This window comes from Cajanus cajan, chromosome 7 (assembly GCF_000230855.2).
Source record: "Cajanus cajan strain Asha chromosome 7, NIPB_CcT2T_4, whole genome shotgun sequence".
NCBI lineage: Eukaryota > Viridiplantae > Streptophyta > Magnoliopsida > Fabales > Fabaceae > Cajanus > Cajanus cajan.
Window position 1 is genome coordinate 14355186 of NC_138523.1, and position 26679 is coordinate 14381864.

General features: G+C 36.3%; 1 protein-coding gene across 2 annotated transcripts; it reads left to right on the top strand.

Moving 5' to 3' along the window:
* The first annotated feature begins 482 nt into the window (after window positions 1-482).
* Window positions 483-26661, top strand: LOC109808120 (putative UDP-N-acetylglucosamine--peptide N-acetylglucosaminyltransferase SPINDLY). Of its 2 annotated transcripts, none has more exons than XM_020370979.3 (18): window positions 483-763; window positions 1060-1482; window positions 3364-3525; window positions 3650-3825; window positions 4935-5010; window positions 5507-5635; window positions 5759-5878; window positions 5967-6035; window positions 6125-6206; window positions 6949-7043; window positions 13540-13604; window positions 14607-14805; window positions 15974-16168; window positions 17123-17217; window positions 17322-17457; window positions 17700-17917; window positions 18709-18836; window positions 25719-26661. In XM_020370979.3, exons 2-18 carry the CDS (start codon window positions 1075-1077, stop codon window positions 26153-26155), a joined length of 2790 nt encoding a protein of 929 aa, XP_020226568.1. In that variant the 5' UTR covers window positions 483-763; window positions 1060-1074; the 3' UTR covers window positions 26156-26661. The 2 variants fall into 2 exon arrangements, with proteins under 2 accessions (XP_020226568.1, XP_020226576.1); XM_020370987.3 differs by having other exon boundaries at window positions 1065-1482.
* Window positions 26662-26679: the final 18 nt, after the last annotated feature.

The following is a 26679-nucleotide window of genomic DNA, read 5'->3' on the forward strand; positions in this document are numbered from 1 at the left end:
TAACTATAATAAAAGTAATAGACTTTTTTTTTTTTTTACATATTTCTTGAACTATTTTATTCTTTCATAACTACTTCTAACTCATTCACATAAATTCTAATCTCCAAACTTGTCTCACATCATAAATAATCTATAACTATAATCTTCTTTAACTATAATAAACCCGACAAACATTTTTCATCTATACATTTCTTAGACTATTTTATTCTTTTATAACCATTTTTAATCCATTTAGGTTTTAACCTCCAAACTTCTTTCAATCATAAATAAATAGTTTACTTACTTCATAAATAACCACATATATTTTTAATAACCACTCAATATTATACATTTTATTATTATTTATTACTTTTTAAAATAATTTATAGAAATACAGAAAATCTTTCATACAGCAGTACTTATAATGAAAAAGGAGAGAAGTATTGATTATGAAAAAAATAAATAAAAAAACAGTGGCATTAATAAAAAGGGTAGTCGTGGTTGGTTAAGAAGGAAGGGTGTCTTGTCACTTTGCGCCCAATGTTGTAATCAACGAAGCAGTCTCTCTGGGTTTTGGGAGACATCGAACTACCGTGTCGGAGGGGGAGCGTGTGTGCGTGGCCACCACCAACTCCACCTCGAAGCCTCCAACAACAACTCACTCCTTCCCTTCCTTTCGTTGCAACTCTCCATGTTCCTCTTCTTCAGGGTTTAACCCCTCTCGCTTCTTCCCATGCCCTGTCCCTGCCACCCCACCTCCTGAACAACCTTCCACAACCACCCCGTAAGTTCCTAGCCCCTAATCCCCTCCAAAAATCTCATCTTTTTTCCTTTGCCCCCTTCAATCTTTGTTTTTCCTCCCCCATACCCCTGATGTTAGTTCTACTTAGTTCCTAGGGTTTTTGTCTGTTTCATTATTTAATTTTGTTTTGCTGAACTTAACTGCGTTACTGGAGTCTCACTGCTTTAATTTCCTGTACTGTGTTGTTGGGTTAGTGTTATTTATTTATTTGGGTATTATTTGAGATAAAAAAAAATCATATTTTAGTGTGTCTGAGGTGTTTTTATTTCTGGGGTTAGGAAAGTGTGGTCCTGATGGCATGGATGGAAGATAATGATGGTAATGGGAGGGAAAAGAAACTGGTTGGGGAAAATGGGTTTTTGAAAGTGTCTGAGCCTTCTTCTGGAGGTTCTGCTGTGGATGATGGGGGTTCGGTGAGTAAGAGATGTGAAGGGAAGGATGATGTTTCTTATGCCAACATCCTACGGTCGAGGAACAAATTTGCCGATGCTCTTGCTATCTATGAGCGTGTGTTGGAGAGTGATGGTGGGAATGTGGAGGCTCTTATTGGGAAAGGGATATGTTTGCAGATGCAGAATATGGGTAGGCTTGCTTTCGAGAGTTTTGCCGAGGCGATCAAGTTGGATCCTCAGAATGCTTGCGCCCTCACGCATTGTGGTATTCTGTACAAAGACGAAGGTCGCCTCATGGAGGCTGCTGAGGTATGTCTGTGCCGCTGAATTAAGTATGACATGGTTTTTCTAATTTCATTTGTTCAAGATGGGAAGTGCATAGCTGCTTAATGAAATTTTCCAGTTTTCATTTGAAGCTTGTGTTTATCTAACCTAATGGTGATGATAAATTTATAGGTTTAATTTTTGATTGCATTCCATCTGACATTATCTGTTGGGCTACATGTATTATGTTGAGTGAGGCATTAGCATACAATACAACTCTTTTAGTTTATTGATTATGACCAGACACCACTTCCTGGTTATGCTTGCACATGTGATTATTCACAAAGTTGGTGAAGTTGTAGTTCTTTCCGATATGAATACATAAACTTGAGATTAGATTTATAGAAATTAGAAAGTTCTGTGAATTACTTTAGTGAGAGCACTCTTCATCTTGTGTATTTATATACATATTAAAGAGTGAATACTTTTTACACTTACGCGGACAATAATAATAATAGAGATTTAACCTATATTTTACAACTCTAGTCTTTCCAATGATACATAGCTCCTATAATTCCCAATGACTTATTAATCACTATGATTATTCCCAAAGTGAATGATAATTTGACAAGCATCATATGGTAGCATGCCATCCCTGATAATGTGCAACAGCAAGTCAAATAAAAAACGAGTACAATCATGTGTGCACCCTTGTAATTCCTTCCAGTGATCTTTATTGTTCATTTCACCCCACTTCACTTCAATTGGGAATATTGTACATATCATATTTGAATGTGTTATCACAGTGCTTGATTATTTGTCACTCTATGAACTTAGTTCAGTAAGATGTTGATCAAGTTTGCTGATACTGAAATCGAGAATCTGAAGTTTCCATGATTTGCATGCTTGCATGTGTAGAAAATCTGTTTCTATCCACCTCTATTCAGTTCCACTGATTATTGACAAAAAATTTTCTTTTGGGAAACACTTCAGTTATATATGAAGCATAATTAGTTAATGGTTAATAGATCTGCTAACTTGATTTTCTTTTAGAAATATAATTTAATCCTTTTAGTTTTTAATTGGAAAATTCAGATACTTAGACTGCTAGCCTATTTTACTTAAATAAGTTTAGGACATAAAGGGATGTATTTTCCTGTAATTATTCATGTCACTGTTCTGCTTTATGGCCTTGGTATTTTGACTTAAGAACCTAAAAATTTCCTTCTAGTTATGGATTAGCCACAAGGCCGCAATTGGTTAATATTTTGGGGGTATGTCTGATTAGGGTATTATGAGGCTGCAATTGGTTAATATTTTAAAGGTATGACTGATAGTGTGTTATGATTTATGCATAGTTTAATCTAGATGTTCATTGTTTTACATTTGAATTTGCCAGTGTCAAAGTTTTGACAGTTACCTCATTGTTTAACTTATTTCCCATGCTAGTATTTTGAGAAGTTGGTTGAAATCTGCATTGAAGTGTTGAGGGAGTAATAAGAGGAGCATATTTTAAAAATTGTCTTAAGTACACTCTGCTCTTGGGGGGCATTTGGAAGAGCTTATTTGAGCCTATGAAAATGGCTTATGACATTCAAATAAGTTCTCTGTAGCTTATTTTGATGAGCTTTACAAAGAAGCATGTCAATTAAGCTCTTTCTAACCTATTTCACTTATCTTTACAGTCAAGCTTATGGATCATTTGATAACTTCTGATTGCATAAGTGCTAAATTAAGCTATTTACCCAAACAAATATTTGATTTTTATATAATGAATGCAATTAATAAATACAAATGGTACAATTTTCCTGATTACTACATTTACATGACACACTGAACTTTGGCACCAAGTCTGAACTTTAGACATAATGATACACACTTCAAACACAAGTCATAACTGATAATATAATGATTTACTTGGAACAGTCATATCAAAAGGCTTTACATGCGGATCCTTCATACAAAGCAGCTGCTGAGTGCCTAGCCATTGTTTTAACGGATATTGGCACAAACATAAAGCTTGCAGGAAACACTCAGGAAGGAATTCAAAAATATTTTGAAGCTCTCAAAATAGATCCACACTATGCTGTAATTCTCCCTCACTTCCTCCATTTAACCTTTATTATTTAGTCCCTTTTAAATTTATTTAGTTTCTGGGTGCGTTATATTAATTTTGTGATATTAATTTTATTCTTTTTATCCGTGCTTGCAGCCAGCATATTATAACCTTGGTGTGGTCTATTCTGAAATAATGCAATATGACATGGCCCTCACTTTCTACGAAAAGGCTGCATTAGAGAGGCCTATGTATGCTGAAGCATACTGTAACATGGGTGTAATATATAAAAATCGTGGTGATTTGGAAGCAGCTATTACTTGTTATGAGAGGTAATACATATATCTAGAGCAAGAGCTTGTACTTCTTTTTATGGGACATGTAATTTTAGTATTTTGTTTAATGTGCTTTTTGATTAGTTTAGTTTATTTTGTCTTAAAATAAGTTATAATCAAAATCTTATTGACAGAGGTTTTGAAAAAAGAAATAAAAAGATTTCTTCCTTAACATTAATCCGTAGTTATCAATAGCGGTGGAGCAGCGCAGAGTGGCTGAGTGCCGCTTCAGAAAACTTGATGCAGAGCGCTTTAAAGGAGCGGCCGTGAAAGCAGCAGAGTGATCACGGGTTGGGTGGTGGGTTTTCTCTTCTTCTTTTTGGCGGATCTCTATAGATCTGTTTTCTTCTCTGGCGGATCATCACAGGTCTGTCTTCTTCTCCGGCTGGCACCGGATATGTCTTCCCAGCCGACGGCTTTGTCATCTCTAGCAGATCATTTGCAGATCTGTCTTCTTCTAAGGGGGGAGGCGGCGGCGGCGGCGGCTAATGGGTCTTAGGGTTAGAGGGTTACAACAAACAAATTAGGGTTGGAAAAGTTGGGCCAATGGGCCCAAATTTATTTATTTTCTCTTTTGGTTTGGTTAATGGCCCTAATTTAGGTTAAGTTTATTTTTACTTCTCTATTTTTTTAGACAGTAACTTCTCTTTATTTTTAATTATTATAATTCAGATAATATCTTAAGTAATAAAAAATTTAATATAAGACCTTAAACATTTTGTTTTCTTAAGTTTCTATTTTTTTAATATTTTTTTAACTACTATAAATTTTTATTATTAAAAATAAATGTATAAATTGAGTTATTTTTCTATTTTTATATGTGTATTATTAATTATTATATATTTTAAATTATTTAATATATATGTATGCGTGAGTGTGTATATATATATATATAATATATGTATGTATGTATGTATGTATAAATTAGAATAGCGGTCATCTCGTTATCCACTACCCCGCAATCCCACTTTTGGGGTTGACTGCTCCTCTCTGCTATCCGGGATTAATAACTATTTATTAATCTAATCCTAACATGCACTTAATGACTTGATTTCTGCTGTTGCCTTCTTTGATCATTTGATGTTGTGTTTGATGTTTTGTGGCAGGTGTTTAGCTGTTTCACCTAACTTTGAGATTGCAAAGAATAATATGGCTATAGCCTTGACAGATTTAGGAACAAAGGTGATGCACATGTCATCCACATATTGGCAATTGTTTTTGGGCAACCCTATTGATATTTTCATTTTATATGGCGTCCTGTTTCTTTTATTATAAAAGGAAAAGTACTTTAACTATCAACATGTATAATATTGCAATGGTAATGAAATTGAAGCAAGTTGGTGATCAATGCAATGGAGCTTGTCTTTTTTATGCAATTTTGAAGTAATGTAAAGCTGTTTGCTTGATAAATCATTGGGTTGTTCCTAGGACTGATGCTTTTAACTTGATTTTGGAGTGGCTTATATAAAATACAGAATATTGTTTTTGTTCCCTGTGGATCAGGAACAAATTTTATGGAAGTTATTTTGACTTGAAACCAATGGTTATTGCTTCTCAAGTAATGTTTATTTTTTTTCTTGTCTAATGTTTATTCTATTGGTTTGTAGGTTAAATTGCATAAGTTGTCAACTTTGAATCACTTTGTCTTACTTATGGAAATAATTGTTTTGGTTTATAGGTTAAATTGGAGGGCGATATTAACCGTGGTGTGGCTTTCTATAAGAAAGCCTTATATTATAATTGGCATTATGCTGATGCTATGTATAATCTTGGGGTTGCTTATGGTGAGATGCTCAAGTTTGATATGGTATGTCTCCCAGCCCATATTTTTAAATATGCATTTGCATGTATGATATTAAATGTTAGCATAAAACGTTATTGTATTACAAAAACTAATTACCTTCTTGTAATATTTATTTATACCACTTAGGCTATTGTGTTCTATGAACTTGCCTTCCACTTCAATCCGCATTGTGCGGAAGCTTGTAACAATTTAGGTGTTATATATAAAGACCGTGACAACCTTGACAAAGCAGTGGAATGTTACCAGGTAATGACAAGCATGTCAGTTGTTTTCACCCTTGTTGGAGGGATTGCATAAAATTTTTATCACAACTTCTTTTCTTCCTTTAATGCAGCTTGCTTTGGCAATCAAACCTAACTTCTCTCAGTCATTAAATAACCTTGGCGTTGTATACACTGTCCAGGTTAAATATGTGTGCTTTCCTATATTTGGAACTTGGGAGTTAATCCGATGCCTTTGGTTACTGATTTTATTCTCTTTCTCGTTCTCCAGGGTAAAATGGATGCTGCTGCAAGCATGATTGAGAAAGCTATCATTGCAAATCCAACATATGCAGAAGCATACAATAACCTAGGTCTTTTTTTTTTTTTTTTTTTTCCTTCTGTGATCGATAATTTGTTTAGTCATTGTGATCACAATCACATAGTGGGATAAGGCTATTGTTGTTGTTTAGTCAATGAAGTTTTACTATGACTTGAATTTTCTTGTGTTAGTCAAGGTTGTGCTGCTTCTTGTTTGACATGTTGCAAGCATAGTTCTAGAATTGGCTATGTGGCTTTTATCAATCATCAGTTGTGTGATTGTTATGTAAAATGGTTTTCTTATGTGGACTTTGGTTGAGAAGAGTCAACTAAGCATCATATTGCTCACTAATCCAACTGTGAATGAGTATCATTATAAACTTACCATGATGATCAGAAAAGGTGAACAAATATTGCTCAAATAGGTTCAAGTTAGTCATATCTGCTTGCTCTTTGGTCAGGCCATTTTTTCTAGAAGTCTATTGAATAATTTATAAGTAGATAAATTCCTAGAGATTGACCAAAAAGATGGTTACAAAGCTTATGTTGAATACAACTGCTGAAGCAAGGATAGCTAAAATTGCTTTGAACAGCATTGATTTATAAGCATTCCATCCCAAAAGAGTTTTGAAAAGTTGCAACTGATTTTGTTTACACGCTTTGCATGGTGGAGCCTTCTGATATCCAAATATGGATTTAGTTGCAAAATATGATTTATTTTAATGTGCAAAAGTAAATCAAACTCTTAGCCCATTTTTACCATTCACTTTATCTTTTTGTATTCTTGTTGTGCAGGAGTTCTCTACAGGGATGCTGGTGATATCACTCTTGCAATTAATGCTTATGAGCAATGTCTTAAGATTGATCCTGATTCTCGAAATGCTGGCCAGGTCTGGTGCATTATGGGTGAATGTTTTGTTCTTGTTGATTTTGTAAAATTTTCCTAGGTGAAAGTTGCCATTGCTGGTGCTACATAATATCATTAAATTGTGGTTTTGTTGAGAATATGTATTGAAACTAGGTTTGAATCGGTCATTATTCCTCAAAGCTTATGCCAAATACTGTTGGAGCTATTGAGAGAAATTACATTGATATTTAAACTCTTTTAGGCCATCATTTCTAATATAGAGGATTTCACTTAACCCTTCAACAACTTCTTTTGATGAACAAGCTGACAGGACAATCAAGCCACTCTAACTGCTGTAAAATAGAATGTTAGAATATCAGTTTGGGCCTAATTCAACCATACAAAATCAACTTGTAATATGAGGACTAACCAAACTTTATAAGCTCTATTTAAATCATATCTCTAGATGATGAGACTAAACCATCATCCTTGATGCTGCAATTAAGGCAGCCCCCCTAAAGGCCGTATGTAAGATGGGCTAGGGGTGACTGCAATTAAGGTGGCTTTCCAACAGGTTTATATCACATAATTGATAAGAAGCCCACTTATACTAGAAACCTTTAGGGTTTAGTCCTTCTAAATAAAAAGGGAAACAAGCAGGAGTGGTTTGACATTAGAGTTTTAAGTAAAGGGAATATATTTGTATAATAACTGGCTTGTATTTAGTTGTGGGCTTGCCAAATAGGTGATCTGACTTAACTGGAATTTATATAACCCCTTAAAATTGTCATGACCTCTTATACAGGATTGCTAACCTCCAACCTTTGTTGTAGAAAAGAATAATTTTTTTTGATCATATATATGTGTGTGTGTGTGTGTGTGCAATGTCAAATATGTTTTGATATACTGGGTTTAAGTATTGGGGACTGAGTACTTTATGTAATCTTCATCCATAATTGTTTATGCTTTTTGTCTCTGTGTGAACCTGGATGTAGGTTTATAGTCCTTTATTTCTCTTCTTATTCTTTGCTTAGCATCTGATTAAAGAGAGTTTGCGTCTCTCTTTATATTGCCAATAATGATTGTTCTAATCACTTTTTGGTTTCTTTTAAAGTCTATTTCTCTTCCTTTTTCCTTTTGGAAAATTAATCCACCAAAAAGTCTGTGGCAAATGGCAAATTGGATTTTTCTAAAACAGACGAATTGATTTGTCAAGCAATATTGTAATATGCTATAGCAGTGTCAAAGACCAATTCCTCCATAAGGTTGTTAGTTAATGGACATGAACGACTTCATTAAAACCTTAACATGCCTCCTCGTTCAAGAGTCTGTTGAGCTTGAAGAATAGATAATGCTTAAAGGTTTTTTGCTATGTGCTGATATTCAACATTTATTAAGAGTTTTGTCAAGATTGAACTCCTCTACACATTAAGGTTTGTGACTATGTCATGAACCAACTAACCCAAAAAGATTAAGTTGGAGACTATTGGGAAAAACCCAAGTCCCACATCGACTAGAGATTAGGCATAAACTTTACATTAGGATCCATGGGACTGTCAATTGGCTTACAATCTGTAAGTCCGGTCTCTTCTAGAATATCAAGGGCATATTTTCTCTGAGAAATAGCAATTTCGGACTTTGACTGAGCGACCTAAATCCCAAGGAAATAACGTAGGGGACCTAAATCCTTAGTTTGAAAGTGTTTAAATAAGTGTTGCTTCAGAGCCTTGATGCCCTCCTGATCATAACCTGTAATCACAATATCATCTACATAAATAACAAGATAGATAAATCTATGTGTTGATGAGCGTCTAAAGAAGACAGAGTGGTCTGTCTCGCAACGGATCATTCCAAATTCCTGTATAACTTTGCTAAACCGACCAAACCAAGCACGAGGTGATTGTTTGAGGCCATACAAGGACTTTTGTAATTTACATACAAGACCAGACCCCCCTTGAGCAACAAATCCAGGAGGTTGATCCATATAAATCTCCTCCTCCAAATCACCATGTAAGAAGGAATTTTTGATGTCTAATTGAAACAAAGGCCAATGCCTTATAGCAGCCATAGCTAAGAAGAGACGAATTGAGGCCATCTTCGCAACTGGAGAGAAGGTGTCGCTGTAATCCAAACCATATACTTGCGTGTATCCCTTAGCCACAAGACGAGCTTTCAATCTATCCACCTGTCCATCAGGGCCCACTTTCACATTAAATACCCACCGACAACCAACAACAGATTTTCCAGGCGGAGGTGGGATAAGTACCCAAGTGTGGTTGGAGTCTAAAGCTGCCATCTCATCAATCATTGCTTGTCGCCATCCTGGATGGGTTAAGGCCTCCTGTACTGTCTTGGGAATGGTAATAGAGGAAATAGTAGAGACAAAAGCATAATAGGTAGGAGACAAACGATGATATGAAAGAAAGTTATAAATAGGATGAGGATTACAAGTAGAACGACTACCTTTACGAAGAGCAATGGGCAAGTCAACTGAAGTAGGTGGGGCCAGAGTAGGTAAGGAGACTGGAGCAGGGGCAGAATCACATGACTCAGTTGTAGAAGTATTGGGAGGAACAATAGTATGTGACCGACGCTCATAGGTTATCCCAAATCGGTGTAGAGGACGACCCAACCCTGGTGGTGTGCTAGGAATCTCTGGTGCCTCTAAAGTAGTAGGTGTAGAAGGCACACCAGGATCAAAATGAGGAATAGGCAATACCTGAGAAAGGAGATCTGAGTCAACCGAAGAGACATCTGTAACAACGAAATATGGTGTATTTTCAAAGAAAGTGACATCTGCACTAATGTAAAACCGATGTGTAGCTGGAGAGTAACAACGGTACCCCTTTTGAACACGGGAGTATCCTAAGAACACACATTTGATAGCCCTAGCAGACAACTTAGCACGTCCTGAAAAAAGATCATGGACAAAACAAGTACAACCAAAGACACGAGGATGAACAGAGTAAATGGGATCCAATGGGTATAATAGGGAATGAGGTACTTGATCATTCAAGACAGAGGACGGCATTCGATTTATTAAATACCGTGCAGTAAGTACAACATCTCCCCACAACTTTGGGGGTGCATTGGCATTCAATAAAAGAGTACGAGCAGTGTCCACTATATGTCTATGTTTTCGCTCAGCTACACCATTTTGTTGAGTTGTATGAGGGCAACTAGATTGATGTAGAATGCCATGGGAAGTCATAAATGATTTGAAGCAATCTGAAAAATATTCTTTAGCATTGTCACTTCGTAAAATCCGAATTACTTTGCCAAATTGAGTTTTGATCTCCGAATAGAAACTTTGAAAAATATTGAATAACTCAGAACGATTTTTCATCAAAAATATCCAAGTACATCTAGAAAAATCATCAATAAAGGTGACGTAATACCTATGCCCTAAAAGAGAAAGAACTCGACTAGGGCCCCAAACATCAGAATGAATGACATCAAAGGGAGACACAACTCGACTATTAATACTCTTAGGAAAAGAAGTTCTAACATGCTTCCCTAATTGACATGACTCACACTCTAAGGATTCTAAGCGTGAGAGATGAGGTACCATTTTCTTTAATTTATTCAAGCTTGGATGACCCATGCGACGATGAATTAAACTAGGAGACTCAACAGATGCACATATGGTAGAGGTAGAAGACTGAAGGTAGTAGAGACCATGTGATTCATATCCGACTCCAATCGTCTGTCCCGTACTCCGGTCCTGTATCAAGAAAGAATCGGAAGTGAAGGTTATGGCACAATTTAGTGACCGAGTTAACTTACTTATAGAAATCAAATTAAAAGGACATCCAGGAACTAGTAAAACAGATTTTAATGGTAGTGAAGGGGTAGGTGATATTTGGCCAATACCAGTGGCTTGGACTTTTGACCATCTGCAAGAGTGATATGATGTGGAGTTTTAGGTGATGATAGGCTATGGAAAAGGGAGACATTACCAGTTAGGTGATCAGAAGCACCAGAGTCCAAAGCCCAAGGTCCAATAGACGTAGAGTGAGAGAGACAGACGGTAGAATTACCAGTGTGAGCAACAGTGACAGAGGAAGAGGCTTGTTGCGCTGCCTTCAGTTGAAGATACTCTTTGTAATCATCAGTAGATAATGAGATTAGATGATTGCCCTCAGATTCAATCTTGAGCTCTAGAGCCGATGTTGGAGATTGAGCCATGAAGAGAAAAAAAAAAGAAGAAAACCTCAATAAAAAAACCACAGAAACAGCAAACAATCAACCATGGAACACCGAGGTAGCAACCAATCAACCACGGAACTCTGAGTCAGCAACCAAACGACCACGAAACTCCAAGACAACAACCAAATGACCACGGAACTCCGAGGCCGCAACCAAACGACCACCAACAGACCACCTAGAGTGTGACCCACAACTTGAAAAGGGTCAAAACGAGAAGAGGGAGGGCCGGCGAGTCCAACCGAGTGAACCGCGTCGCAAACGGAGGCTGGGAGGGCGGCGTGTGAAGCCCACGTGTCGGCGAGCTTCCTCAACAAGAACCGCGCGTGAGAGCGTGTGAGATGGCGGATGACGGTGGCTCTCGACGGAGAGGCCGATCGGTGACCTCTGAGTGTGCAGGCGGTGTCAACTCCGGCAACCGCGAACAAAACTTGAAAACCCTAGAAACCCTAGATGTTGGCGGCTGGATTAGGGTTCCTGGACCAGAGAGCTCTGGTACCAACTTGAATATGAATAATTTCTTATTATTGAATCTGAATAGGTACAATAAAATAAATAGGCATAAAACATAATCAATCCCTAAAGTTTAGGGATTTAGATAAAACTGACTAAGGAAACTAAACTAGAAAATAGGAGAAGATAAACTAGTATATCTAAACTATATCTTATAGAATTATCTTAACACTCCCCCTCAAGCTGGAGCATATATATCATATGCATCTAGCTTGTTACATATATATGTTATCCTAGGACCTCGTAAAAATTTAGTAAAGATATCTGCAAGTTGATCCTTGGAGCAAACTGAGGTGGTCTTGATGATACCGGAGATGATCTTTTCTCTGATGAAATGGCAGTCAACCTCTATATGCTTTGTTCTCTCATGAAAAACTGGATTAGAGGAGAGGTATAAAGCTGACTGGTTATCACAAACTAGTTCCATATGACCAACCTTGCAAAACTGCAACTCTTGAATTAAGAATTTTAGCCACAAGAGCTCACATGTGGTGTGAGCCATAGCACGATATTCTGCTTCTGTACTTGATCGTGCAGCAACACTTTGCTTTTTACTCTTCCATGAGACAAGATTACCCATGAAGACACAATAGCCTGATGTTGACCGCCTATCACTTGCATCACCTGCCCAATCTGCATCTGAATATCCAACAATGTCTGTATGTCCTCTATCATTGTAAACAAGTCCTTTTCCTGGTGATCTTTTGATGTATCTAAGGATTCGAACAACTGCAAGCCAATGACTCTCACAGGGAGAGTTAAGAAACTGACTTTCAACACTGACAAGAAAGGATATATCAGGTCTGGTCATGGTGAGATAATTCAATTTTCCCACTAATCTCCGATATCTCCCTGGGTCAGGACAAGTCCCACATCGACTAGAGATTAGACAATTGAATAGTATATAAGTGGAAAGCAACCCTCACCTTACAAGTCGGTTTTGTAGGGTTGAGTTAGGCTTAATCCACTATTCTAAGAGAGACTAATCATTAGGCATTGGCATTGACATCTCCAGCAATTTAAGAATTCTTGAAATGAATCTAAATTGTAATGCTTTCCCCTACCGATTTGTGATCACCAGCCTTGCCGTGCCAATCAAGTGAGATTAAAAATTTAAAATCCCCAACATCTTCAAATCCCATGCCACATCTTTTTATAATGTAGAAATGGAAACTTTTTCGAACTAATCCAACTCCAAAGTATCTTACTTTATTTTTGGGTTCCTTTTACTTACTTTCCCCCACTAATATCTTGCCTCCCATCCTTTTAAGTTTTGGTAGAGGGTTTTGAGAGTTTAAAGAAAGACCTTGCTTATATGGTATCTCTAAAGCTGCAGAGTTTTTGCATCCGACCTAGCTTGCAAACCCATTTTTCTCTTATTTCTGCTTTTTATGCTTTCTTGGATTTGTTACGGGAAGCCTAGATACTTATCTTTGCTTGTACATGAATAAGTCAGTATCTTGATGATCGAAGATTCATTTCACCCCGTTCCCCTTTTCCTCTCCATGTCTCTGGTTCTTAACTTTGAATTTCTTAGAAAAACAGAGGTGAGTTAAAGTTGCTATAATGATTAGTAAAGGTAGTTCAGTTAGGTGTTAATGGCCTTGAAAGCTTTCTATTTATTTATTTTTTTAAATTCATATAATTTTCTCATAATTTGGAAATATTTTTTTGTTATATTTACATTAGCTGTGACTTGATACAGGATCGGGATGATTCTATTTTGTTGCTTGCAAGAATTATTTCTTAATTGTTAGGTGTTCTTTGTCTTCTTTTTTCCTACAGCAATTGATATCTCTTTTTACTACACTAACGTGCAGAACCGTTTGCTTGCGATGAATTACATTGATGAAGGAAATGATCAAAAACTTTTCGAGGCTCACAGGTACAGCGTTCTCCTGTGATTTTAAAATTTTAATTTTGATTATTGATAGTGTTGATCACTGCCATTATCGTAAACTTTTCATCAATTCACTGATTGTTTTATAGATTTTCATAAAAAAGTATGATTTCCCTAGGTGATGAGAGAAATAATACTTGGTTTCCTGGTCAACTTCATTGAACTTTTCATAAATGTTTGTTAAAATATATATTTTTTGTAGTTGATGAAAAAAATAAAATACTTCAATTGATTGCCTGAAAGTGACACATATATATCATCTGTTTTGTGCTGGTGAAGAGAGATAGTTTGTGCCTTTTTATTAGCTATTAGCTATTGATAACATTGATGATGATAATAAAGAAAAATAAAATTAAAACAGTTAAAAGAATTTTTTTTTTCTTGTCTAGCTGTGTACTAAGAAAGAAAAGAACAAATAGAGAAAGCTTGATTGAGTTTTAAAGATATGAAGAGATTAATTTTCTATGGCATGCATCAATGGGATGAAATGATTTCTGGTATCCTGGTTGTTAACTTCAAAGCACAAAAGCTCTTATTCCAGTAAATTTTTTTTTGAATAAGATACCTTTTACTCGTTAACTTGAGTTCATTGTTTTGGGTGCCGTGTTGAGATCTCTTTAACTAGTCATTGTATTGGAAAATATGTCCTAAAGTTCTTAAGTGTTTATTTACACTAAAGTAATCCATTTATATGATCATGAGAGTAGCTGATTAACACTTTTAAATCATAATTGGCTTGTTATATAGGAATATAAAATCCATGTTCCTGTGTTTTGTATGTTTAGAAATGTATGTTTCTTCCTGTTGACACTGCCAGAAGTGTTTCTTTATGTGATTAATGATGTACATGGGTTTTGATTGGTGGTAGTTTCAATTGCCAAATTTTTTTCAGCCATAATATTTTTATGCATAGCAACTTACCTTGAGTAAAAAAAAGTAGAATGACATGTAGCCTGGAGAATTTATCAAAGAAATGTTTTCTTACAGGGACTGGGGTAGGCGATTTATGAGATTATATCCACAGTTCACATCTTGGGACAACTCAAAAGATCCTGAACGACCTCTTGTGATAGGATATGTATCTCCTGATTATTTTACACATTCTGTGTCATATTTCATAGAAGCTCCCCTTGTCTATCATGACTATACCAATTATAAAGTGATTGTTTATTCAGCAGTTGTCAAGGTATCATTTCTGAATGCATGCAAACAAAAATGTTATATGTAATTCTGTTAATGCATTTTGGTCAATTTTCAAAGCTCTTGCTGTGGATTTGGTTGTTGTGCTAGGTACTTTCATAAAATATTTTCCTGTGCTATATAAAAATCCGTAGTCAAATTTATCTGGTACTCCCTGACAGGAACTGAAAAATTATAATTGATTGGCTTTCAACTGTGTTGCATGTATTCATGTTCCTTTTCTTTAATAGTAGAAATGTCAATCAAATATTGGAAGAGCCTGAGGATTTTCCTGCAGGGGTGATGTAAGATTGTTTGAAAGAGAAAGTTTCTCAATATTTGTGGATGATTTTAGAACTAGAAAATTAATTGCTTTAGGAATTGTGGTTACCATTTGGGAAGCAAATCACCATCACACTTTTTGGCCAGTTAGCTTCATGTCCATTGTGGGTTCTGTTCTGCAACAGTTCAAACTGATGGAGCAATAGTTACTTTCCCTATTCTGTTTTCGTGTTCTATTTTAAGTCATAATTGCTCTGTGAGGTTTCAGTGTTAAAATGTTCTGGTCCTTACACAAGAAAATATTTATTAAGAAAAATAGTGACTGATATGTTTGCTAACTACAATCAAATTGATGAAGGGCTGCAAAGAAATAATCTTGGAGATCACAAAAGAAGTTTGGTGAATACGAACTATCTTACTTGTAATCCTGTATGTCTTGTGTATAGATGATGGCTCTAGTGACTGGATGTCTCCCCAAATAGCCGCCGTCCCATAGCATAAATATAAGAAGGCCACATCTATGGGGTAGATTACTTACGAAGTCCACATCTACATGATGTCCTATTGTCATGTGCCATGAATAAATTAGTTGGTGCTGGTTTTTCTTTCCATATTGGTCATAGTTGCTACTGTACTAGATATTCATTTAATTGGTGTTCATTTTCCAATGTGGATTAAATGCTAGAGAACTTCCTCTTGCTACAATTATTGTGGATTATTATTTATACTCACTCTTAACAGGCCAAAGTTATTCATGCCTGCACACAGTCATTTACACAATTGTCTCGAGTCTTGACATTTATTGTTAACATTCCAAGTTTGTTTCTTTGTTGTTATTAATATCTCTCATTTCTTCCATAGAACTTGAAATTGATTTTCTTGCAATGTTGCAGGCAGATGCAAAAACCATCCGCTTTAGAGAGAGAGTCTTAAAGAAGGGTGGGATCTGGAAAGACATTTATGGAACTGATGAAAAGAAGGTTGCGGACATGGTTAGAGAAGATCAAGTTGATATTTTAATAGAGCTTACCGGTCATACTGCAAACAATAAGCTGGGAATGATGGCATGTCGACCTGCTCCAGTTCAGGTGTTTTTAACATCTACACATTTAGTTTTTCCCCCCTTTATCTATCAATTTGTAACTTGTCTGACCTTGCTTACCATATTCTATGTTTCCCCCTATCTCTATTTTGTAGTATGTTGATTTTTTGAAGCTTCAATTTTCGTATTCTATGCTATGCATTATTATTATTATTATTTTTTTCATTTTGTGCAATACAAATTGAGACATCCATTGTATTATTAACTAACTCTTTCAATTTCCATTGTATAATGCTATGAAGTAATTGGATTTTCATTTTTGTGTATTAGAAATTTAGAAATTGGAAAAGTTGGGTAATAATGCATAGTTTATTAGAATTGGATTGGGCTTAATGCCAAAAGGTAGCTTGGAGTATTTCAGTCATATTCGTAGCTGATATAGGATGTCTTAACACACCCTCCTGACATTTAGGACTGGATGTTTGGAGTGTAAAATTTGTAGGAATGGACATGTATGGTAGTCCAAATCAAAATTGGATAGACTCTAGTACCATAACTCAACCTTAAAAGCTAGCTCAAGGGAGGAGGCTTTCCTATGTCTTTTAAGGAATGTTATGGCTATATTCCTAGCTGGTGTAGAACATCCCAATGAGTTTGATGTAGCTATTTACTAATATTTTTTCCCCTTATATGTGGTTATATTTGACTTATAAATTAGCCTTGTTAGGTCTGAATTCAGAAATGAGATGATGTTTATATATGCTATTTAAAAGGAATTTACTCGTGTGACAAATCAATTTGAACAACTATTAGGTATAATGTCTTTAATCTATGCTTTTGTTTTGATATTACTTATGGCTTTCTCCATGTATCTATGCAGTGCTTAATTTAGTCATCAAGCTAGTGATATAAAGTGTCATGTATCATTCATGGTAGCATGTACCATGCAGTGTATTCAATTTAATCTTTGCTGAATTGTAAAATATTGCTTGACATGCAGGTGACTTGGATTGGTTATCCCAATACAACAGGATTGCCTACAATTGATTATAGAATAACTGATTCTCAGGCAGACCCTCCCGAAACAAAGCAGAAGTAGTTCTCTTCTTGAATTTCTGTACTTTCTTGTCATTATATTGCTGCTTCTCTACTACTTCTATCGTAGTTTGCTTTCTAATGACACTTTTCCCAAATTACAGGCATGTTGAAGAGTTGGTTCGATTACCAGATTGCTTCCTTTGTTACACTCCTTCCCCTGAGGCTGGTCCTGTTTGTCCAACTCCTGCCCTTTCCAATGGCTTTGTTACGTTTGGTAGTTTTAACAATCTTGCCAAGGTAGTGATAGTGTTAAATGTTATTGTTCCGACCTCAATTCTGCTGGCAATGTTAATAGTTAAACTGTGATGGTTTAACAAGTGCCAATGTGGACAATATCTCGAATGCGGTAACTTTAACGATGCCAGCACTTCAGCAGACTTGAGGTCGGAACAGTTATGCATTTCTATTTTTGATTATCAATACCAAATTGTAAAAGGTAAGTTGTGTATCCCCTGACTTATGCTGTTTTATTTCTTCAGATTACACCTAAGGTACTGCAGGTCTGGGCAAGGATACTATGTGCAATTCCAAATTCTCGCCTTGTGGTAAAATGTAAACCCTTTTGCTGTGATAGTGTGAGACAGAGGTTTCTTTCAATGCTAGAGAAGTTAGGTCTGGAACCACTACGAGTTGATCTTCTGCCCCTTATTCTTCTTAACCATGATCATATGCAAGCATATTCTCTAATGGACATCAGGTAATATCTATTTTTGTACTCAAATATTTTTGGTCCTGCATAAGCTCTTGTATTATTATTATTTTTACTATTATTATTCATGCATATTTTGGTTGTTTACAGGCACTTCTTTCCTATATATCAATTTTTTAACCTTTTTCATATTGTTGGTGTATATTGGATGTGGCTACAATTCAGTATAAATGCAATTCTTGAATACCGAAAGAGTGACGCACTAGGCATTTAGCACCATTTAAATCAAAAGCTGGATGTGTTTGAATTAGTTTATTTTGCATCTGGAAATGCTAACAAAAAAACTGCTCAAGAACTTCTACCCAAAGCTATTTTTGTTAGAAAGAGAAAGAAAAATCAAACAATCTTCTCACTCTTAATATTTGTTTGCATCCTCAAATCATTAATTCATTAGTTATACTAAGGATGGTTGTTTTTGATGCTAATTGCTTTGTAGTATGGAAGCATAATAAAATTTACAAAAGATTCTGGAATTTACAAATTTTCATGTATATTTCATTTTCATGGTCTATCTATATAATTTTAACTATTTTTAAAGCAGCATCATATAAATAGCATCTAGAAAAGCACAAGACTGTTACAAATATTTATTGCCGGGTTATCTCTTCATTACATTTTTGAATGTTAAACATGTATTAAACAACTTTTGCAATATATTCAGGATTTAGCTTGTCTATGAAATTTTATTAAATGCTGACTTTGTACATTGGTTCTTTAGTCTTGTTTCATGAGTCATGGTTGAGGTTCCTGCATATAATACATACATGCTTTTCATGTAGTTTGGACACATTTCCATATGCTGGAACAACCACAACTTGCGAATCTTTGTATATGGGAGTTCCATGTGTTACAATGGCTGGCTCAGTGCATGCACACAATGTTGGTGTTAGTCTTCTTAGCAAAGTTGGTAAGAAACTGCAATCTTTATGAATTAGTTGTTTCATGTGCTACGTTATGAATTGTGATTTGGTGGAATGCCTTCAAGCGAGCCAAAGCAGTGCATGGCTAATTTTATTAAAATTTTCCGACCTTTTTACAAAAGTCAATTGTTGTATGGTTGGAATAAAGGTTGTGCAGCTTGTAACTATAATTTTTTTAAAAAATTTATGAATAATAAACAATGTAACTAATGTACTCTGTTTAGTTGATGTCAACGATGGCTGTTATGAGTTTGGTTACAAAATTCAATGGTCTTAAATGCAGAGGCATCAAAAAAGGCTTTGTTAAAACTATTGTTTAATATAGGTTGTGCAGCATTCATAAAGCTGATCTTTTGGCCCTATCTGTTTTAGGGAAATTTAGGTCCATAGGCTAGCAGATTTTTTGATGGTGTATCTTTTTTGTTCTTTCATATATATATATATATATAAGAAACCAAAGCTAGGGTTTCTTGCTTTTTGCCACAAATTCAAAATTAAGTTGGTATCAGAGCGGGTCCGATCCCGCTCTTCTGTTTGCCATCATCTGCCACTGTTTACCGCTGTCTGCCATCGTTTGCCACCGTCTGCTGTCGGTCGTTGCCGTTTGCTGCCGGTCGTTGCCGTCCAAAATCTTCGGCAACCTTAGGGTTTGGTGCGCCTCGTTGAGCGCAACCCAACCCTGTTGGTTTTGAGGGCATTAGAAGCTTCATGCGCTCTCACGCGCCGTTCAAAATCTCCGTCCAGTCACGCGCGTGTGGTTCATGCGTCGCCTTCTGCTCATCGGAGTTCCGTCGCACTGCCACTGCGGTGTTCGTCCTCTTCTGAGTCTCTTCCAACCCTTGGTTCACTGTTTTAGGTGGCTGTGTGGCTCGCGGTTACTATTCATCTTCCTACTTATAAGTCAAATAGCCTCCATAGGTCTTGTTCATCCCTTTTCTGGGACTCCCACCATTACCACTGCAAAATTGAATTGGAAAAACTATTTATCTTGGTTTGCCTCCGTGGAGTTATGGTTTCTTGGTCAAGGATATCATGACCATTTGGAGAAGGAAGTTGAGGCTATTCCTAATGAAAATAAATCTCAATGGCAGAAACTTGATTTTCAACTATGTGCTGTCCTATGGCAATCAGTTGAAACTGAGGTGTTAGAGATACTCAGGTCATTTAAGACATGTCATTCATTTTGGAAGGAAGCCCAAGATATTTTTGCTAATGACATTCAATGTCTTTTTGATGCAACTCAAAAGAGTAGCTTCTCTTAAACAGACCAACCAGATATGATTTCACATGTAGCAAAGGCTCGGGATGCAATAGAAGAATTGAAAAGATTTCTTGTGGCTGACTCATTGGAGGGTGTCAACAAAAAACTTGATAAGTTATATATGGTTCTGATCTTGAGAAGCTTGCATTCAGATTTTGATCATGTACGTGATCAAATTTTGGCTGGTGATCAAATCCCCTCCATGGATAGCCTAGTCACTAGACTTCTTCATGTCCCTACCTTGTTGAAAGATGAAAACATAGCTAAAACTACTGAGATCTTAGCAATGATAGCATCTCGTGGAAGAGGAGGATGTAGTAGTCGAGGAGGACATGGTGGTAGAAGTGGACGTCCTCAATGTACATATTGCAAAAGAATGGGTCTTACACAAGAAAATTGCTATTCCTTGCATGGTTTTCCTGGCAAGACAGCCCACGTGTCAAAATCTGAAAAATCAAGTTGCAAGTTTTCAGATGAGGAGTATCAAGACTATCTACAACTCAAATCAGAAAAATCTAATAGTCAAGTCCAATCCTTTTCTATGCCAAGTGTTTCAACAACATGTATTTCTCAATCTGTGGAAGGTCATGGTCCATGGATACTTGACTCAGGTGCCTCTGACTACATATCTGGTAACAATTCCTTATTTTCATTCATTTCCTCTCCAAAAGCTCCTCATCTTGTTACTTTAGCTAATGGGTCCAAAGTTGCATCTCAAGGAATTGGTCAAGTTCCTTTGTCTCCTTCCTTAAAGTTAAATTTTGTTTTGTTCATCCGTCATTGTCCTTATAACTTAATCTCTCTAAGCCAATTGACTCGTTCATTAAATTGTTTAGTAACATTCGATGCTAATTCCTTTGTCATACAAGAACGTGGTAAGGGTCGTCTGATTGGCGAAGGACATGAATCACGAGGTCTTTATTACATAAAAACCAGCCCACCTGTATCTTGTTTTGCAACCTCAATACCAAAGCTTTTGCATGATCGTTTGGGTCACCCGAGTTTAGCAAAATTGAAGATAATGGTTCCTGGTCTCAAATCACTTCCTGTTTTGAAATGTGAATCGTGTCAATTAGGAAAACATGTTAGGTCATCATTTCCGAAACAAACTGAACGAAGATGTAACTCAGTGTTTTCTACCATTCATTCAGACATTTGGGGACCAAGCCGTGTCACTTCTTTTGGTTTAAGGTATTTTGTAACCTTCATTGATGAATTCTCTCGATGTACTTGGGTTTACTTAATGAAAGATCGTCCTGAACTTCTATCTATATTCATGTCTTTCTTTAATGAGATTAAGAACCAATTTGGCAAGATAATTAAAATCTTCAGAAGTGACAATGCTAAAGAATGTTTTTCTACTGAACTCTCTTCCTTTTTATCCTCACAGGGTATTTTACATCAATCTACGTGCCTTCACACACCACAACAAAATGGCATAGCAGAGAGGAAGATCGTTCTGAACTTCTATCTATATTCATGTCTTTCTTTAATGAGATTAAGAACTAATTTGGCAAGATAATTAAAATGGCACAACAAAATGGTTTACTTAATGAAAGATCGTTCTGAACTTCTATCTATATTCATGTCTTTCTTTAATGAGATTAAGAACCAATTTGGCAAGATAATTAAAATCTTCAGAAGTGACAATGCTAAAGAATGTTTTTCTACTGAACTCTCTTCCTTTTTATCCTCACAGGGTATTTTACATCAATCTACGTGCCTTCACACACCACGACAAAATGGCATAGCAGAGAGGAAGAATAGACATCTTATTGAAACTGCACGCTCCCTAATGTTGAATATGAATGTTCATGTACATCATTGGAGAGATGCAGTTCTCACTACTTGTTTTTTAATAAATAGGATGCCATCTTCCTCTCTTGAAAATCAGATTCCCCACTCTATCATTTTCCCAAATGATCCTTTATTTCATGTCTCTCCTTGGGTGTTTGATTGTACTTGTTTTGTGCATAATGTCTCTCCAGGTTTAGACAAACTTTCTGCAAAGGCTATTAAATGTGTTTTCCTGAGATACTCTCGTCTTCAAAAAGGATACAAATATTACTCTCCAACTACAAAGAAATATTATATGTCTGCTGATGTTACTTTCTTTGAGGACATGCCTTTTTTTCTCACCCTCCATAGACAATCTTGTTTCCGTCCAACAAGTTCTTCCTGTCCCATTCTCTGATCCAGTCATGATTCCTGATCCTTCTAACACCAACCAAGATGAGAATCAATCCCATACTCATGATTCAGTTGAAGAATAACATGGCTGTCTATGGAGGGTGAGAAAAATGGTGTGTCCTCAAAGAAGGTAACATCAGCAGACATATAATACTTTTTGGTAGTTGGAGAATAACATTTGTATCCTTTCTGAAGACGAGAATATCCCAGAAAAACACATTTGATAGCCTTTGCAGAAAGTTTGTCCAAACCTGGAGAGACATTATGAACAAAGCAAGTATAACCAAACACCTGAGGAGAGACATGAAATAGAGGATCATTTGAAAAATGATAGAATGAGGGATTTGATTTTCAAGAGAGGAAGATGACATCCTATTTATTAAAAAACAAGTAGTGAGAACTGCATCTCTCCAATGATGTACATGAACATTCATATTCAACATTAGGGAGCGTGCAGTTTCAATAAGATGTCTATTCTTCCTCTCTGCTATGCCATTTTGTTGTGGTGTGTGGGGACATGTAGTTTGATGCAGAACACCCTGTGAGGATAAAAAGAGAGAAAGTTCAGCAGAAAAATATTCTTTAGCATTGTCATTTCTGAAGATTTTAATTACCTTGCCAAATTGGTTCTTAATCTCATTAAAGAAAGATATGAATATAGACAAAAGTTCAGATCGATCTTTCATTAAATAAACCCAAGTACATCGAGAGAATTCATCAATGAAGGTTACAAAATATTTGAAACCAAAAGATGTGACACAACTTCCCCAAATGTCTGAATGAATGGTAGAAAAAAACCGAGTTACATCTTTGTTCAGTCCTTTTAGGAAATGATGACCTAACATGTTTTCCTAATTGACACGATTCACATTTCAAAATTGGAAGTGAATTGAGATTAGGAACCATTATCTTCAATTTTGCTAAACTTGGGTGACCCAAACGATCATGCAAAAGCTTTGGTGTTGAGACTGCAAAACAGGATAGAGGTGGGTTGGTTTTTAGGTATTAGAGACCTCGTGATTCATGTCCTTTGCCAGTCAGACGACCCATACCACATTCATGTATGACAAAGGAATTAGCATCAAATGTTACTGAACAATTTAATGAATGAGTCAATTAGCTTAGAGAAATTAAGTTATAAGGACAATGAGGGATGAACAAAACAGAATTCAATTTCAAAAAAGAAGACAAAGGAACTTGATCAATTCCTTGAGATGCAATTTTGGACCCATTGGCTACAGTAACAAGATGGGGAACTTTTGGAGAAGAAAGGAGTGAAAATAAGGAACTGTTACCATAAATATGGTCAGAAGCACCTGAGTCAAGTATCCATGGATCATGACCTTCCACTGATTGAGAAATACATGCTGTTGAAACACTTGGCACAGAAGAAGATTAGGCCTGGCTGTTAGATCTTTCTGTCTTGAGCCTTAGATAATCTTGGTACTCCTCGTCAGAAAACTTGGAACATGATGTTTCAGATTTTGACACATGGACTGTTTTTTTCAGGAAAACCATGTAGAGAATAACAATTTTCTTGTGTATGACCCATTCTTTTGCAGTATGTACACTGAGGACGTCCACTTCTACGACTACGTCCTCCTCCACGAGATGCTACCATTGCTGAAGTCTTAGTAGTTTCAGCTATGTTCTCATCCTTCACCAAGTTAGGAACACGAAGAAGTCTAGTAACTAAGCTGTCCATGGAAGGGATTTGATCACGAGCCACAATTTGATCACGTACATGATCAAAATTCGAATGTAAGCTTCTCTAAATTGGAACCATATATAACTCATCAAGTTTTTTGTTGACACCCTCCAATGAGTCGGCCACAAGAAATCTTTTCAGTTCTTCTATTGCAGCCCGGGTCTTTGCTACATGTGAAATCATATCATGGTTGGTCTGTTTGAGAGAAGCTAGCCTCTGGGTTGCATCAAAAAGACGTTGAATGTCATTAGCAAAAATATTTTGGGCTTCGTTCCAAAATGAACGACATGTCTTAAATGACCTGAGTATCTCTAACACCTCAGGTTCAACAGATTGCCATAGGACATCACATAATTGGAAGTCAAGTTTCTGCCATTGAGATTTATGTTCAGTAGGAATATCACTAACTTCCTTCTCCAAGTGGTCATGATATCCTTGACCAAGAAACCATAACTCCACCGAGGCAGACCAAGACAAATAATTCTTCCGGTTCAGCTTTGCAGTAGTGATGGTGGGCAGAAGATTGGAGCGACGTGTGAGAGCGCGAGATCTCCTCTCTCCCTGAAACAAATAGGGTTGGGTCACACTCAACGAGGCACACCAAAACCTAAGATCGTCGGAGAATTTGGTTGCCAGCGGACGGCAACGGATGGGGGAGGACGGCGGCGACAAACGCCGGACAAGGAGGGACAGCAGAGCGGGATCGGACCCGCTTTGATACCAAGTTAGATTTGAAATCTTGGCAAAAAGAGAGTGAGCACATGCTCCGCTGGTGTGTGTGTATATATATATATATATATAATCAAAATAGATTAATCAGAAACTTGTCTCAGCCTATGAGCCTACATCCCCTTTTGACAGATAGGGCAAAAAATCAGCTTTTAAAAAGCTGAACAACCTATACAAAACAATTGTTTTTAACACATACAAATGATAACACGTCAATGGTTGTGTTACATCAATAGTTTACTTACATTGTCAGGCGATCAATTAAGGGGTGGGGAATCTGCAAAATTTTTGAAAGTTAGGTGTTAAAATGTGGAAATTTGAAAGTTGGGTGACAGAATGTACAATTATTCCAAATTTCTTATATCTCTAATCCTTGCTTAATTATGTATAAATTTTATATCACTTAGACACTAACTTAGCTATAAAGATGAGTATAAACTATAAAAAGAAAGCTATATGTAGTTAGTTGCATGGTTGCAAGTAACTAAAAAACCAGTTACAAATCTATCTCGTAGTTTATGCACAGTGGGTCTCAATTGTCAAATACCTAGTATGTTAATGTTTTCAGAGGTAACAGCTACTGATGCCAGATTGATGGTTTTTTGCCTTGATCTAAAATAGTCTGTCATGGCATAATTTAACTTTGTGAGATGTTAAATCTATTGAATTTTCAAAATCCAGCATGGTCAATTTCCTTTCAGCTTGTTTGATTATGTATTTATTCCCATTTTCTCTTGGGTGAACTGTATTGCATAATTGAGCATATCTTTATATATCTGGAATGGACTCGTGTTCACTTGGTGTCTGTATAATTGTTCTCTTTCATCCGTTTGTTGTATGCATGTTTTTCTTTCTTTCTAAGGAGAGGTTATTGGATATGCAGTCAATACACCAAATAGTATATAGATTATCGAGGCATATTCTTTTGCATCTTTCGGTTTGCTATTAAAACCACTGAATATTTCACTTTTAACAATTCAGGTTTGGGCCATTTGATTGCGAAAAATGAAGATGAATATGTAAAATTGGCTCTGAAGTTGGCCTCTGATGTTTCGGAACTACAAAATTTGAGAATGAGTCTGCGAGAGCTCATGTCTAAGTCCCCTCTTTGTGATGGAGCAAATTTTACCCTTGGTCTAGAATCAACATATAGACAAATGTGGCGTAGATATTGTAAAGGAGATGTTCCATCTTTGAAACGCTTAGAACTGTTGCAACAGCCTGTCTCTACTAGTGACCCATCTGATAAGAACTCTGAGCAAACAAGGGCCATAAACTCGAGTGAGGGAAGCCCCGAATCTTTTAAGGCCAATGGATTCAGTTCAACGCAACCACCGAAGCCTAATGTTCACAGTTGTGAAGAAAATGGTGGGTCATTGAATCACAGTAGTAAGCAAGGGATGATGGGTTCAAGTTGAAATTCATGGGAGTGTCCTTTGTTGTGACTACAGTTGCTCAGCTTACAATAGGTGCAGTATTAGGTTGGCATGATGTCTATTGTGGTTGCTACTGGAAGAGGCTTTCGGCTACCACAGCATCACAAAAGGTTAATTTTTCATAGAATGATAATTTTTTTTCTGGGAAAGAAGTGTAAGCAACAGTTACCAAATCGATTTGTGTCCTCAACTGTTGTGGATACTCCCCAGAGGTGATGCTGCTTTAAAATGGCATCCTTCAATATCTGTAACACATTTTTCCCCCTTAATTATAATAGTCAGTTGAGAGTGTAAATTGTGTAATATTTATTTAATTTTTTTTGGATCTGGACTTCTTTTCTAGCATGGTATTGTTGATCAGATCATGGACAAATTAAGATTTTTGTAGTAGCATTCAGTAACAAATGTGTGTTGATTAAGATAGGAATTTGGAAGTTTAATTCTGAACTCTGAAGTACTGATATGTGATACAAATTCATTAGCTCTTATCTAGCACTAAATTGATT